This window comes from Dendrobates tinctorius, unplaced genomic scaffold (assembly GCF_039654945.1).
Source record: "Dendrobates tinctorius isolate UK_male_01 unplaced genomic scaffold, ASM3965494v1 ptg000079l, whole genome shotgun sequence".
NCBI lineage: Eukaryota > Metazoa > Chordata > Amphibia > Anura > Dendrobatidae > Dendrobates > Dendrobates tinctorius.
The window spans coordinates 29,291,225-29,306,562 of record NW_027361747.1 but is presented as its reverse complement, the minus strand read 5'-3'; the positions used below and the strand labels follow the sequence as shown (position 1 = coordinate 29,306,562).

At 44.0% G+C, this 15,338-nt stretch overlaps 1 protein-coding gene across 7 annotated transcripts in view; it reads right to left on the bottom strand.

Annotated features, from left to right (window-relative positions):
- Positions 1–15,338, bottom strand: part of PCM1 (pericentriolar material 1) — a 224,952-nt gene that overhangs the window by 59,587 nt on the left and 150,027 nt on the right. For all 7 annotated transcript variants that reach the window (XM_073583641.1, XM_073583639.1, XM_073583635.1 and 4 more), the window contains exon 14: positions 3,633–3,764. In XM_073583641.1, the coding sequence (XP_073439742.1) occupies positions 3,633–3,764 (132 nt within the window). The remainder of the gene's footprint in view (positions 1–3,632; positions 3,765–15,338) is intronic.

The window sequence follows — 15,338 nt, the reverse complement described above, 5'->3', positions numbered from 1 at the left end:
TCTTTCATGTTTTTAGGTGACCAAATACTTATTTTCCACCATAATTTGCAAAATAAATCTTGCCAAATCAGACACAGTGATTTTCTGGATTTGCTTTCTCATTTTGACTCTCTTAGCTGTGATCTACCTATGATGTCAATTACAGGCCTCTCTCATCTTTTTAAGTGGGAGAACTTGCATAAATGGTGGCTGACTTTTTAAACCCCCACTGTATAGGAAGTATTTCCTATCAGTGTCATCAAGCATCCTTTTATTTTGTTAAGATGCATCCTTTTTTTTTTTTTTCTATTTACAATTCCTGTTTTGTTAACAGACATTCTGGGAAATGACACTGACACTGAGGGGCCTATATATTGGAAAACCATCTAAACTTATACCATTTTCAAAACTGCACCCTCCCAACATACTCAAAACTGCATTCAAGAAGTTAATTAACTCTTCAGGTGCTGTACAGGAATTTATGCAAAGTGATAAGAAACTGAAAAATTATATTTCATCAACCACTAAAATGTTACTTTAGTCCAAAATTTTTCATTTTCCCAAGAGGTAACAGAATGAAAGCAGCCATACAATTTCCAACACTTTCTCCAGAATGAGTTAAAATCCCTTATGTGGTCAGAAACCGATTTTTGGGTACATAGCTGGGCTCGGAAAGGAAGAAGCACGATTGAAGTTTTGGAAAACAAATTTGGCTGGAAAAGATTAAGGATGCCATGTCACAGATGACCATTCCCATAGGTGCCAGAAAAGCACAAATCCCCTACAAATGACAACATTTTGGACACTACACACTTTAAAAATGTAATCTGTGTGCTGAGTGTTTTGAAACCGTATGAACTTCACAAAACTTTATAACATAGGTAGTGAAAACAAAAATAAACGTTTTACTGAAAGTTTTTTTCACAAATGCATACAATAAATCTGATCAGCTCTTCCTGCTCCTTAACGCTATGCCTGAAGATCAGACATGACAGATTACCATTAAGTCAATTGTGACATGGAAAGCCCGTATTGTACCGTTGACAGATGACAGACATCAGTGGGTGGCTTGGTTTTTTTCAGGTTGAGTTTGAGGTTTTTTTGGTATAATTTGGGGGCACCGTATATACTTGAGTAGTAGCGGAGTTTTGCAGCTGAAAACCTTTCCCTCGGCTTATACTTGAGTGTGGGTCCCAGAAGACGGAGGGGAAGTGGCAGCGTTGGAGCTGCAGGTCACAGAGGCATGAGCCGGCTGCTGCGGCTAAAGCCTGTGCCCGCTGCTAAAGAGAAATGAATATTCACTGCACAGGCAGTGAATATTAATTTCTCTGTAATAGCGTACAGTGTCAGCCGCAGCCGCCAGCTTCCAGCAGTGGCTGGGCTATCAAGGGTGCCAGCTACTTAAGAGAAATGAATATTCACTTCTCTCTACTCCCATAGGCGTGGAGAGAGGCAAATATTAATTTCCTTAAGTAGCGGGCACATGTGACCGCACGGCAGCTACGGATGACACTGTGCACGTTACTTAATAGCAATGGATACTGACTGCCCTACACGCACATAGTCCCGGGGTGGAGAGTGGTGATTATTCTGCCAGCTGTGCTCTGCTTGTAAGCAGCGCATGACGACCCTGCCATGCGCTGCTTACAAGCATAAAGCAGCTGATAGCCAACAAGACGCTGTAAGGGAGTGCAGGAAGGCAAGTAGGATGCTGATGAGGAGGCCGTGCATACCAGGATGGGAATGAGGAGGCCGAGCATACCAGGATGGGGATGAGGAGGCCGTGCATACCAGGATGGGGATGAGGAGGCCGTGCATACCAGGATGGGGATGAGGAGGCCGTGCATACCAGGATGGGGATGAGGAGGCCGTGCATACCAGGATGGGGACAATGCATAACCGGCTTAAACTAGAGTCAATAAGTTTTCCCAGTTTTTTGTGGCAAAATTGGGTGCGTCGGCTTATACTCGAGTATATACGGTAATTAAAATTAAAAAAAAAAAAAAAAAAAGTCTGTTAGTCACTGTTAAATTAATTTCTTAGAAAATGATGGAAAAGCTAATGTAGAAGTGGTACCAAAAATAGCTGCAGCTGATGCTTTTTGTAGATTGTCTAGCGTACAGTGTCAGCCGCAGCCGCCAGCAGTGGCCGGGCTATCAAGGGTGCCAGCTACTTAAGAGAAATGAATATTCACTTCTCTCTACTCCCATAGGCGTGGAGAGAGGCAAATATTAATTTCCTTAAGTAGCGGGCACATGTGACCGCACGGCAGCTACGGATGACACTGTGCACGCTACTTAATAGCAATGGATACTGACTGCCCTACACGCACATAGTCCCGGGGTGGAGAGCGGTGATTATTCTGCCAGCTGTGCTCTGCTTGTAAGCAGCGCATGACGACCCTGCCATGCGCTGCTTACAAGCATAAAGCAGCTGCTAGCCAACAAGACGCTGTAAGGGAGTGCAGGAAGGCAAGTAGGATGCTGATGAGGAGGCCGTGCATACCAGGATGGGGATGAGGAGGCCGAGCATACCAGGATGGGGATGAGGAGGCCGTGCATACCAGGATGGGGATGAAGAGGCCGTGCATACCAGGATGGGGATGAGGAGGCCGTGCATACCAGGATGGGGATGAGGAGGCCGTGCATACCAGGATGGGGATGAGGAGGCCGTGCATACCAGGATGGGGATGAGGAGGCCGTGCATACCAGGATGGGGATGAGGAGGCCGTGCATACCAGGATGGGGATGAGGAGGCCGTGCATACCAGGATGGGGATGAGGAGGCCGTGCATACCAGGATGGGGATGAGGAGGCCGTGCATACCAGGATGGGGATGAGGAGGCCGTGCATACCAGGATGGGGATGAGGAGGCCGTGCATACCAGGATGGGGATGAGGAGGCCGTGCATACCAGGATGGGGATGAGGAGGCCGTGCATACCAGGATGGGGATGAGGAGGCCGTGCATACCAGGATGGGGATGAGGAGGCCGTGCATACCAGGATGGGGATGAGGAGGCCGTGCATACCAGGATGGGGATGAGGAGGCCGTGCATACCAGGATGGGGATGAGGAGGCCGTGCATACCAGGATGGGGATGAGGAGGCCGTGCATACCAGGATGGGGACAATGCATAACCGGCTTAAACTAGAGTCAATAAGTTTTCCCAGTTTTTTGTGGCAAAATTGGGTGCGTCGGCTTATACGAGTATATACGGTAATTAAAATTTAAAAAAAAAAAAAAAGTCTGTTAGTCACTGTTAAATTAATTTCTTAGAAAATGATGGAAAAGCTAATGTAGAAGTGGTACCAAAAATAGCTGCAGCTGATGCTTTTTGTAGATTGTCTGCCACAGCATAAAAAATGTAAGAACAAAAAAAATAGTAAATCACTCATTAGCTGATTTGACTAACAACCAGGAGGAGATCATTTTAAAGGTAATTTATAGCTCATGGATTTCCAGCTTGTAAAACAGTAAAGCGGTTTCTCATTTCGCACTATGTTAGTGTTTTTTATGTGTATATACATTGCTATGAAGAGCGTGGCAAGGCCTGTAAGTCTCCTTACTCTGCACAAGCAGAGACATTCACCCTTTGACCACATATACAGTACTATTAATAAAAGGGTTCGCATACAAAACTCTTGCTGCTCCTTACTTCATTATCGGCAGAAGATGAATCTTCAGGATCTGGCATGTTCGGCATGACTACAGAATTAATATCTGTAACCTCCGGTGTTGATGCTGCTGTTGGTAGTGGCCTTGATGTTCCAGCACTGGAAGTGGACAACTAATTAAAGAAAAACAGAAAAGCATATAGGAGAAAAACATGTTTAGAGAGCATTTATATATGTTGTATGTAGAGCAAACAGATTTCAAAGTGAAAACATAGAAAATTACTCCATTATCTTCCTCGCTTAATATTATTTCTTTTGATTTTATTTCTTTGTTAAAGCACCACTCCAGCATTATTTTGGCATTTCACTGCTGGGGTGGTGCTTTAAGTTTAAGTCCACTACACTGATACTGACCTTTCGGCGTTTTCATCAGTTCTCACAGCTGCTCCCGACGGTCTCTAGCAAAAAGTGACCTGCCTGCAGATACAATGCTTCATGGAGCGGTGCGGAGGTCACTTTACAATACAAGTCAATGAGAGCTTCATTCTGGCCCTCAAACTTGCATTGCTCTCTTGTGACGTAGCTTCTAACTTTGGGCCGGTCAGAAGCTGCACTCACAAGATGGCCCAGGGAGACCAAAGCAGCGCTGAAGAAAAAAAAAAAAACTGTGAAGACACTGGATATGATCCAGGGCAGGGAACTTAGACTTAAAGCGTCACTCCAGCACTCAATAAAAACCCAAACATTTATTTGCCATTTCTTAGCCTACAACGGAACACATTGCAGCAAGATACCTACTTCCTTTGTTCTCAATGTCAGGAATGATGAAGATAATTCGGGTTAAGATGGACTTGGATGTGGTTCTATCACTATTTCTTCCTGTCTTCCCTTGGATGATATAGGATAATGGCATCCATTTGTTATGTGCTTTCATGTTTTTTCGGTTGCATTGGTTGTTGCTTTTTCATGATGGCCATTTATGATGTTAGTGGGATAAGGGGTTGGGATATGGTGGCTGATATATGGGTCTTTGTTGATTACTTGCCCGCATGATTTGTGCCTTTAGGAAAACATTCTAGTATGTCATTATATGCATCAGAATTACTAGCCTTGTGGCTGTGCGCATGTCTGCACTGTGGGTGGCCGTAAGGGATGCGTGGTGTGTCCACAGTGTTTTCCCTTGAATTACCTGGGACTGTAGTGCCCGGTGTTCGTGGGACCGCGGGACCGCTGCGAAATCCCTTATTTTTACACGGGCCCCTTAGTTCGACACATGCGCCGAATATGCCTATATAGGTGGATTTAGAATAATCCTTTTAACTCCTCATTCTGTTATGGGCGTTAATTATGTCCTTATATATAGATTGAATATAATATATTATAAAGCCTATATGCGTGTAAGCGCGATAGTAACGTTTTTAAATGGCACAAAAGAACAGTGTGGAAGCTCTATACAATCATATGATGTGGATATACTTTTAGGCTTATGAAACTTTTATTATTTAACATATGCGTGGCTTTCATCACAGCATAGGTCCTTTTGGTAATCACATGACATCTGCCCACTAATCCCATTGGCTGCTGGAAGCAGGCTTATACCGCCCATATGCGGACTATGTTTTAGGAGTCTCAGGACCTTGAGCTATAGTTGCGGTTGCGCTTCTACAGTAAGGAAGTGTGTGTATAGTTTTCCATTTGTTTGTGAAACTTAGATGATTTGCACATGAGCGGTTTCCATCAGATTAGATCGGCATAATAAAGCACAGGACCTTCCTGTAATCACATGACATCTGTTCCCTAATCTCATTGGCCGCTGAAAACCATGTGACTCTGTATATGCACGGTTTATATCTTAGGAGCCATAGGACCTGTAGTGCACAGGCGCAGTTGTATGTCAGCAATGAGGAAGTGAGTGGTTTTTAATCAGGTGCGAAAATTAAATTAGCCTATAGTGGTAGCTGCTGGGGTATAAATAATGGGACAACCTTCTATTCCCTGATAAGCCTACATTGATGAAGCATTGCGAAACACGTGTCGGGGCATGAGGGACGCTGCAGCAAGCAGCTTTATTTCTTGGTAGGTTGTAGTGACTTTTTGTCACGCTTACATAGTGTTTAAATTTCTTAGTTTATAACTATGCACTGTGAAACACTGGTTTCATGAGACTTGATAACCTATTTTATGCATTGTGAAGTATCAGTTGGATGGGATGCTCCTTTAGTGTTGCACCTCTTTACAGATGACTAATTGGTATGGAGCAAGTGAATTTTCATAAATCTCCCCCGGTGCACACACTGTAAATTAATTCAATAGTCCTTTTATGTTAAATTAATAATGGATATGGAGCAAGTGAATTTTCCTTGGTTCTCACACTGCATATGGGTAGAACAACTCCTTAATGATAGTCAATCAACAATTGACAATGAACTAAGGAAAACATTTTTTTTTTTTATATTTCTTTGGTGTTCACACTGCATATTTTTTTTGCAGCCTCCCATGAATATATCATTATATGGTGTTTACATGCGTTTTGTCTCTCATATTGATCCAGCACCTTCTTTTTAATGTTCTTTTTAATGTTGTGACATTGGTATTTAAATAAAGATGGTTTTTTACAAGGTACCATTGTGTGGAAACTTCTTGTACATTGTTCTATGAGGTGACCACAAAAGTAATTATTCCTTTGTTCTCTGCATGATTTCGTCTAGATCATTTATCATCAGGATTTTCTGCATGTTGTGTAAATTAACAGAGGGCCAAAATTGTTTAATGCGCATTTGTATAATTTATTTATTGGTTATTGTTACATTAATTGCACACTCTTCTCTACAGTTTCCATGTTAATATCAGATGGCTGGGGCTGCGACACAATCACCAATCAGCTATTCCGATGTTAGAAGTGATCAGCTGCGTCATCAGTAAAATGGCAGCAGCGGGTACTACAAGCTCTACTCATTTATTCTAGGACAGGTGTGTGGTCCTGGCCACAGCCAATATACAGTAGATTGAGTTGTGATGTGGGGCTCTGCATGTAGAATAATAGAATGGTAGAGTTGGAAGGGACCTACTGGGTCATCTGGTTCAACCCCCTGCTCAAAGCAGGATTCACTAAATCATCCCAGACAGATGTCTGTCCAGCCTCTGTTTGAAGACTTCCAAAGAAGGAGAACTCACCACCTTTCATGGCAGCCTGTTCCACTGTCAAAAAGTTTTCTAATAACTAATCTGTGTCTCCTCCCATTCAGTTTCATCCCATTGCTTCTAGTCTTTCCTTGTGCAAATGAGAATAAAGATGATCCTTCTACCATGTGACAGCCCTTGAGATATTTGTAGACAGCTACTAAGTCTCCTCTCAGACTTCTTTTTTGCTAGCTAAACATTCCCAAATTCTGTAACCGTTCCTTATAGGACATGGCTTGAAGACTGGTCACCATTCTGGTCGCTCTTCTCTGATCTTACTCCAGTTTGTTGATGTCTTTTTTAAAATTTGGTGCCCAAAACTGGATACAGTATTCCAGATGAGGTCTGACCAAAGAGGAGTAGAGGGGAATAATGACTTCACGTGATCTAGACTGTATGCTTCTGTTAATACATCCCAGAATTGCATTTGGATTTTTTGCTGCTGCATCACACTTGACTCATGTTTAGTTTATGATCTATTCGTGTACCCAAGTATTTTTCAAATGTGCTGTTGCTTAGCACTATTCCTCCCATTCTGTATATGTTTTTTCATTTTTATTGCCCAGATGTAGTACGTTGCATTTTTCCCTGTTAAAAACCATTCTGTTAGTTGCTGCCCACTGCTCCAGTTTATATCTTTTTGAATCCTCTCTCTCTTCTCTAGTATTAGCTATTCGTCTTAACTTTGTGTCATCATCAAAAGTAATCAGTGCATCCTCAATTCCTTCATCTAAATCACTGACAAAGATGTTGAGCAATACAGGGCCCAGAACAGAGCCCTGTGGTACCCCACTTGAGACATTCTTCCAACTCGATGTGCAGCCATTTACGACCACTCTTTGGGTCCGATCACTAAGCCAGTTATGAATCCACCTAACAGCTGCCTTGTCCATTCCATAGTCATTTTTTCAGTAAGAATGGTGTGAGATACTCTGTCAAATGCTTTGCTGAAATCAAGATATACTTTATATGCAGCATTTCCCTGATCCACCCAGTCAGTGATTCTGTCATAGATGGAAATTAAGTTAGTCTGACATGACTTGTTAGTTACAACAAACCCATGCTGACTCTGGTTATTCACTTCATTCTTATCCAGGTACTTACATACATATTTTTCAATATTTTTGTTCAAAGATCTTTCCTGGTATAGAAGTCAGACTCACTGGCATATAGTTCCCTGGGTCCAACTTCTTACCCTTTTATGAAGATAGATAGGAACAACATTTGCTCTTTTCCAGTCTTATGGGACTTCTCCTATTCTCCAAGAATTTTCAAAGATTATGGAGAGTAGTTCAAACATTTCTTCTGCTATCTCATTCAGTATTCTGGTGTGTAATTCATCTGGACCTGGAGACTTGAATTAGTTTACGTTAGCTAAGCGTTTCCTCACTATCTGTTTATAGATATCCTGGATTCTTCTATTACTTTAATAGGACAGTGAAGATCAGTTGATGTTACATTTCCTTTCAGAGAGAAAACATAAGCAAAATAGGAATTTAAAAGTTCGGCCTTCTCAACATCCTTTCTTACTATTTAATCATTATCATCCTATAAAAATCCTATAGCATCTTTGACTATTCTTTTACTTTTGACATATCCCCAAAATCTTTTTTATTGCTTTTGACGTCTCTTGCAAGCCCTAATTCATTGTCAGTTTTAGATAATCTGATTTGTGCCCTGTAGGTTCTGCAGACAGCATTATATTCTTCTTTACATATGCCTCCAGCTCCATTTGATAAACATTTCTTTCTTCCTTTTAGCACGTTTAATTTCTGTGTTCATCCATTCATAGGTTTCCTTAAATGCTTCGTATTCGTCCCTCTTTTTGGAATTAAGGATTGTGCTTTGAGAATCTCACGTTTCAAGATTTCCCATCCTTCCTGGACATTTTTGTCATTAAGGATATTCAGCCATTGGATCCCTCCGATTCTCTTTCCGAGTGCCTTAAAATCTGCCTTTCTGAAATCTAACCTTGAAGTCTGAGTCTTCACAGGTCTTCCTCCTCTAGCATCCAAAATTCTAAAATAGCATGGTCGCTACCTCCTAGTCCCAGCCACTCTTACCTCCTCAACCATTTAATCCCTGTTTATAAGGATTAGATCCAAGGTAGTAGATCCCCTTGCTTTCTACCCTACATTTAGGAAGATAAAGTTGTCAGCAAGAGATAAGAATTTCCTTGACCTGTTAAGGCCCCGTAAAACATAACGATGTCCCAGTGATCCCACCAACGATCCGACGTGGATGGGATCGCTGGGACATCGTTAGACTCACCAGCGATCAGGACCAGCGAGCACGCTGGTATCTAAGGTAAACAGCGGGTACCCAAGAGCCGCGCGGCTCTTAGAAACCCGCTGCTTACCTTAGATACCAGTGTGCAGTGTCGCTGAGTTTGTCTCCCGCTGCCACACGCAGCGATGCGTGCTGGCCAGCGGGAGACCAACGATAAAAAAATGGCCCAGGACGATCCTGCATGATCAGCGATACCCGGCGGGGGGGGGGGGGGGGGGGCGGTCGCTGATACCTGTCACACACAGATACCTGTCACATGTCGCTGGCGAGATCGCTGTGATGTCTTCGGCCGGAAAGTTCTCGAGGCCGTGGTCCCTCCCTAGTGCCAAATTAGTTGGTATTCCTCCGTATACCGTCGTGGAAGGTGACTAGAGAAAATAGAATTAGACTTACCGGTAATTCGGTTTCTAAGAACCTTCCACGACGGCACTAATTCCCACCCTATACTCCTGGATAAAATCTGGTTATCAGAAGGTAACCGGTGCTATGGTCTCAGTTATACAGTTGTGTCCAAAAGTATTGACACCCCTGCAATTCTGTCAGATAATAATCAGTTTCTTCCTGAAAATGATTGAAAACACAAATTCTTTGGTATTATTATCTTCATTTAATTTGTCTTAAATGAAAAAACACAAAAAGAATTGTCCTAAAGCCAAATTGGCTATAATTCCACACCAAACATAAAAAAAGAGGGTGGACAAAAGTATTGACACTGTTCAAAAAATCATGTGATGCTTCTCTAATTTGTCCGAGAGGAGCATTGCACAGCAAATAAGCCTCCTTACCTTGACAAGCCAGAGCTGGTATGTCACTCTCCGCAAGGAGAAACCTTACCCCTTAGACCTCAGTCCAGAGCCTCTCACCTAGCCAAATCAGATCTCATACTTTGCACTGACGAGGGCCAATAGCCCGAAACACCGTGTCTGCAAATTGAGATTCTGATTTGGCTTTTATCCTAAGTCATATTACAAGACTCGTTAAAGGGTTGATTGTGACTTGTAGGATCGCTACTACCAATAGGTGGCGCTGTAGAGTAAAAGTCCTCTCTCTCTCTCTCTCTGAAGAGGCAATTTGCATATTAAATTTCCCAGAGGAGCATTGCACGGCGAATAAGCCTCCTTACCCTGACAAGCCAGAGCTGGTATGTCACTCTCCGCAAGGAGAAACCTTACCCCTTAGATCTCTAATTTGTGTAATTAACTGCACCTGTAACTTACCTGTGGCACCTAACAGGTGTTGGCAATAACTAAATCACACTTGCAGCCAGTTGACATGGATTAAAGTTGACTCAACCTCTGTCCTGTGTCCTTGTGTGTACCACATTGAGCATGGAGAAATGAAAGAAGACCAAAGAACTGTCTGATGACTTGAGAAACTAAATTGTGAGGAAGCATGAGCAATCTCAAGGCTACAAAGTCCATCTCCAAAGACCTGAATGTTCCTGTGCTGTGTCTACCGTGCGCAGTGTCATCAAGAAGTTTAAAGCCCATGGCACTGTGGCTAACCTCCCTAGATGTGGATGGAAAAGAAAAATTGACAAGAGATTTCAAAGCAAGATTGTGCGGATGTTGGATAAAGAACCTCGACTAACATCCAAACAAGTTCAAGCTGCCCTGCAGTCCGAGGGTACAACAGTGTCAACCCGTACTATCCGTCGGCGTCTGAATGAAAAGGGACTGTATGGTAGGAGACCCAGGAAGACCCTACTTCTTACCCCGTGACATAAAAAAGCCAGGCTGGAGTTTGCCAAAACTTACCTGAAAAAGCCTAAAACGTTTTGGAAGAATGTTCTTTGGTCAGATGAGACAAAAGTAGAGCTTTTTGGGCAAAAGCATCAACATAGAGTTTACAGGAGAAAAAAAAAAAAAGAGGCATTCAAAGAAAAGAACACGGTCCCTACAGTCAAACATGGCGGAGGTTCCCTGATGTTTTGGGGTTGCTTTGCTTCCTCTGGCACAGGACTGCTTGACAGTGTGCATGGCATTAGGCATTATGAAGTCTGAAGACTACCAACAAATTTTGCAGCATAATGTAGGGCCCAGTGTGAGAACGCTGGGTCTCCCTCAGAGGTCATGGGTCTTCCAGCAGGACAATGACCCAAAACACACTTCAAAAAGCACTAGAAAATGGTTTGAGAGAAAGCACTGGAAACTTCTAAGGTGGCCAGCAATGAGTCCAGACCTGAATCCCATAGAACACCTGTGGAGAGATCTAAAAATGGCAGTTTGGAGACGGCACCCTTCAAATATCAGGAACCTGGAGCAGTTTGCCAAAGAAGAATGGTCTAAAATTCCAGCAGAGCATTGTAAGAAACTCATTGATGGTTACCGGAAGCGGTTGGTCGCAGTTATTTTGGCTAAAGGTTGTGCAACCAAGTATAAGGCTGAGGGTGCCAAAACTTTTATCTGGACCATTTTTGGAGTTTTGTGTGAAATGATCAATGTTTTGCTTTGGGCTTCATTCTCTTTTGTGTTTTCATTTAAGGCAAATTAAATGAAGATAATATTACCAAAGAATTTGTGTTTGCAATCATTTCCAGGAAGAAACTGATTAGCTGACAGAATTGCAGGGGTGTCAATACTTTTGGCCACAACTGTAAGTCACTGACAAGTGGGAGGGCCTTTTAACCTCTCTGTGTTTCCTGTCCCCCATCAGGGCAAAGAGGCAACCTCCGTATACCGTCGTGGATGGTTCCTAGAAACCGAATTACCGGTAAGTCTAATTCTATTTTCTCTAGTCACCTTCCACAACGGTATACGGAGGAATACCAACTAATTTGGCACTAGGGAAGGAACACGGCCTCGAGAACTTTCCGGCCGAAGACTAGATCCCTATTGGATGATACGTCCAGTCTATAATGCTTTGAGAAAGTATGCAGTGAGGACCACGTTGCTGCCCTGCAGATCTGCTCTGGAGATGCACCTGCTTTCTCTACCCAGGAGACTGAAGTGGACCTGGTTGAATGGGCCTTGATCCCCACTGGGGGAGGCATATTTTGAGTGATATATGCTTCTGCTATAGCTTTTTTGATCCAATTGGCTATAGTGCTCTTTGATACCTTTTTCCCTCTGTTTTGGCCTGAGGAATGGACAAACAAATTCTGGTCGACTCTGCAAGAACGAGTTTGGTTCAAGTATTGCAGAACAATGCGCCGGACATCCAGAGTATGGAACTTTTCTTCTTTAGAATTGGCTGGATTTTGGCAAAATGATGGCAAGACGATTTCCTGAGAACGGTGGAAGTCAGAGACTACTTTAGGAAGTAAGGATCGAGACGAAGGACTATTAGAGTCGTCTCTAACAAGCAAATAAGGCTCCCTTATTGATAGGGCTTGCAATTCACCTAGTCTCCTAGCTGTGGTTATAGCTACCAAAAATACTGTTTTGTATGCCAGATTTTGAGGAGAGCAGGAAGATAAAGGTTCAAAGGGGCAGACCCGTGAATCCCCGGAGCACCAGGTTTAGATCTCATGGAGGGACTATTATTTGTTTCTTAGGATTTATCCTGATGGCCGACACCATGAATCTCTTGATCCAGTGATGACCTGCCAGATTCAGGGTGCTAGGTCTAAGGCCAATCTCTAAGCCCTTTTGTAAAAAATCTAGGACTTGTGACATGTTTGGCCTGAGTGGATCTGGTAAGTCAGGTAGACAAAATGACGAAAACTTTTACCAGATTTTATTGTAGATAGCGTTGGTTACTGGCTTCCTGGACTTTTGTAGGGTAGCAATGACCGGATCTGACAGCCCCTTGGATCTCAGTACCTGAGCCTCAGTAACCATGCTGCTAGATTCCACTTCTGAGGATTTGAGTGAAGAATAGGTCCCTGCAAGAGGAGGTAGTCTTCTAGTGGTAAGAGAATCGGGCCATCTACCTGCATTTCGGCAATCAGGTTGAACCAACTTCTTTTTGGCCAGAACGGGGCTACTAAGATAGTCAGGGTCCGGTGTTCTCGTATCTTCCTCAGGACTTTCACCAGGATTGGAATTGGTGGAAAGGCATAAGCCAAGTGGAAGTTCCAATCCTGGGAAAGGGCATCTACTTCCCTGGAAATGTCCCTGGGGTTTAAGGAAAAAAAGGTTTCGACCTGTGCGGTTTGGGGAGAAGCAAAAAGGTCGATTTCCGGTATGCCCCACCTGTCTACCAGCAATCTGAAGCTTCTGCTGTTTAGACTCCATTCCCCAGGGTGGATGTCCTGGCGACTTAAAAAGTCTGCCTGTATGTTGGAGCTGGCTTGACCGTCGTGAGGGACAACAGGTGTTTTTCGGCCCAACAAAATATTCGAGTGGAAATCCTTTTCAGGCTGCTGAATTTTGTACTGCCCTGGTGCTTGATGTGAGCAACTGTGGTCATGGTGACCAGCCGCCAGAAGGGCTTCCTCCACAGCTTTTAGTTCCCTGAAATTGGACGATTTGCCGCTCGCTGTTTGATCCCAGAGCCCCTGGAACGGAATGTGATTTATAATCGCCCCCCAGCCCCTTATGCTGGCATCTGACGTGACCTGGTTCCAACTTACACCCCTGCAGAGGTTTCTGGAGTTCGTCCACCATTGCTAAGGAGGCTCTCACCAAACTCGGCGTGTGCACTTTCTTGTCTAGAGTACCGGGATGACCATTCCAGTTTTGTAAGATGTGGGTCTCAAGGGTTCTGGAGTGGGCTTGACCCAGGATACTGACTGTATAGACGCTGTCATCGAGCCCAAGATCGACACGCCTTCCCGTAGTGTAGAGGACCTCATGTCCCTGAACTTCTTGACCTTTGACACCAAGTATAGCCGGTGGCCATCTGGTAGGAAGTACATTTGTTTTGCAGAGTCCAAGAAAACCCCCAGAAACATTCTTGTCTTGGAGGGCTGCAGCTGAAATTTTTTCAAATTTGGGATCTCCAGAGAACTCAACGTATCCAGAGATTTGGACACTTGGGCTTCCAGGGCAGTCTCGGTGGAAGCTACTATCAGTAGGTCGTCCAAAGAGATGCCAAATTGAAGGACGTTGAACTGATAGTGCTCCACCTGACGACTCCCCTGTACCGCAAACCTCAGATACTTTTTGTGTCTTGGGTGGATTGGAATGTGAAAATAGGCGTCCTTTAAGTCGATGGTTGACATAAGGAAGTGTGGCCCGATCAGGGGGATGGCTGACCTCACGGATTCCATCTTGAACTTCTGGTATTTTATATGAAGGTTCAGTTCCTTCAAATTTATGATAATGTGGACCTCGCCTGATGGTTTGGTTACCAGAAATAACCGAGAGTAATGGCCCTGACCCCACTCTAATTCCGGGAACAGGGAGATTGCGTTTGATCTCACGAGGTCTCTGAGACATAATTGCAGTATCATTTGATCTTTTGGGGTCGAAAGGCGGGTGACGTTTATACCCTGTGGAGGGGAGGAGATGAACTCTATCAATAGGCCATCCCTGATGACGTTGAGGACCCAGTGGGAACTGGCGAGGTTTTCCGACTGATGTATATATTTTGAGAGTCTCCCCCTCACCGGGTCGAAATCATTGCATGTCTGGCTGGGCCTGCTGCTGCTGTGGGACGAGAATATTTTTTCCCCTACTCTTCGGTTAGCTCCATCTCCCTGTTTTGGCTTCTTGTTTGGGAGGTTTGAGCCTGTGGGGCATGAAAAAGCCGCTTTTTGAAAGGCTTCTGTTCTGGAAGGGCTTTTTTCTTGTCGGTGGCTTTCTCTAGAATTTCATCTACGGCCGGTCCAAAGACATATTCCCCCTTAAAGGGTATGGCACATAGTCTGGCCTTGGAGGTAATGTCACGGCTCCACATCTGGAGCCAGAGCGCTCTCCAGGCTGAGTTGGACTGAACCAGAGATCTAGCAGCCACCCTAATGAATTCCATGGAGGCATCCGCTAAAAACCCAGTAGGTTTATGCAGGATGGGTAGGGAGTCTAATAACTCGCCCCTAGAGGTACCCTGAGATATATGGGTTTCTAGTTCCTCATGCCAACGAAACAAAGCTCTAGCAACGCAGGTGGAGGCGATGTTAGCCTTTAACGTGGACGTAGATGTCTCCCAAGATTTCTTGAGGAGACTCTCTATTTTTCTGTCCATCAGGTCCTTCAACTGTGAAGAATCTTCGAATGGGAGCGCAGTTCTTTTTGCGACCCTTGCCACCTGGACGTCAACATTCGGAATGTCCCCTTTATCGAATCGCTTTCTAGCGGAAACCTATGTTTCATTTCTGAGGGAGTGCTGAAGCGTTTCTCCGGTAGTTCCCACTCCTGCGAAATCATGTCCAATATGTTGGCATGTACCGGGAA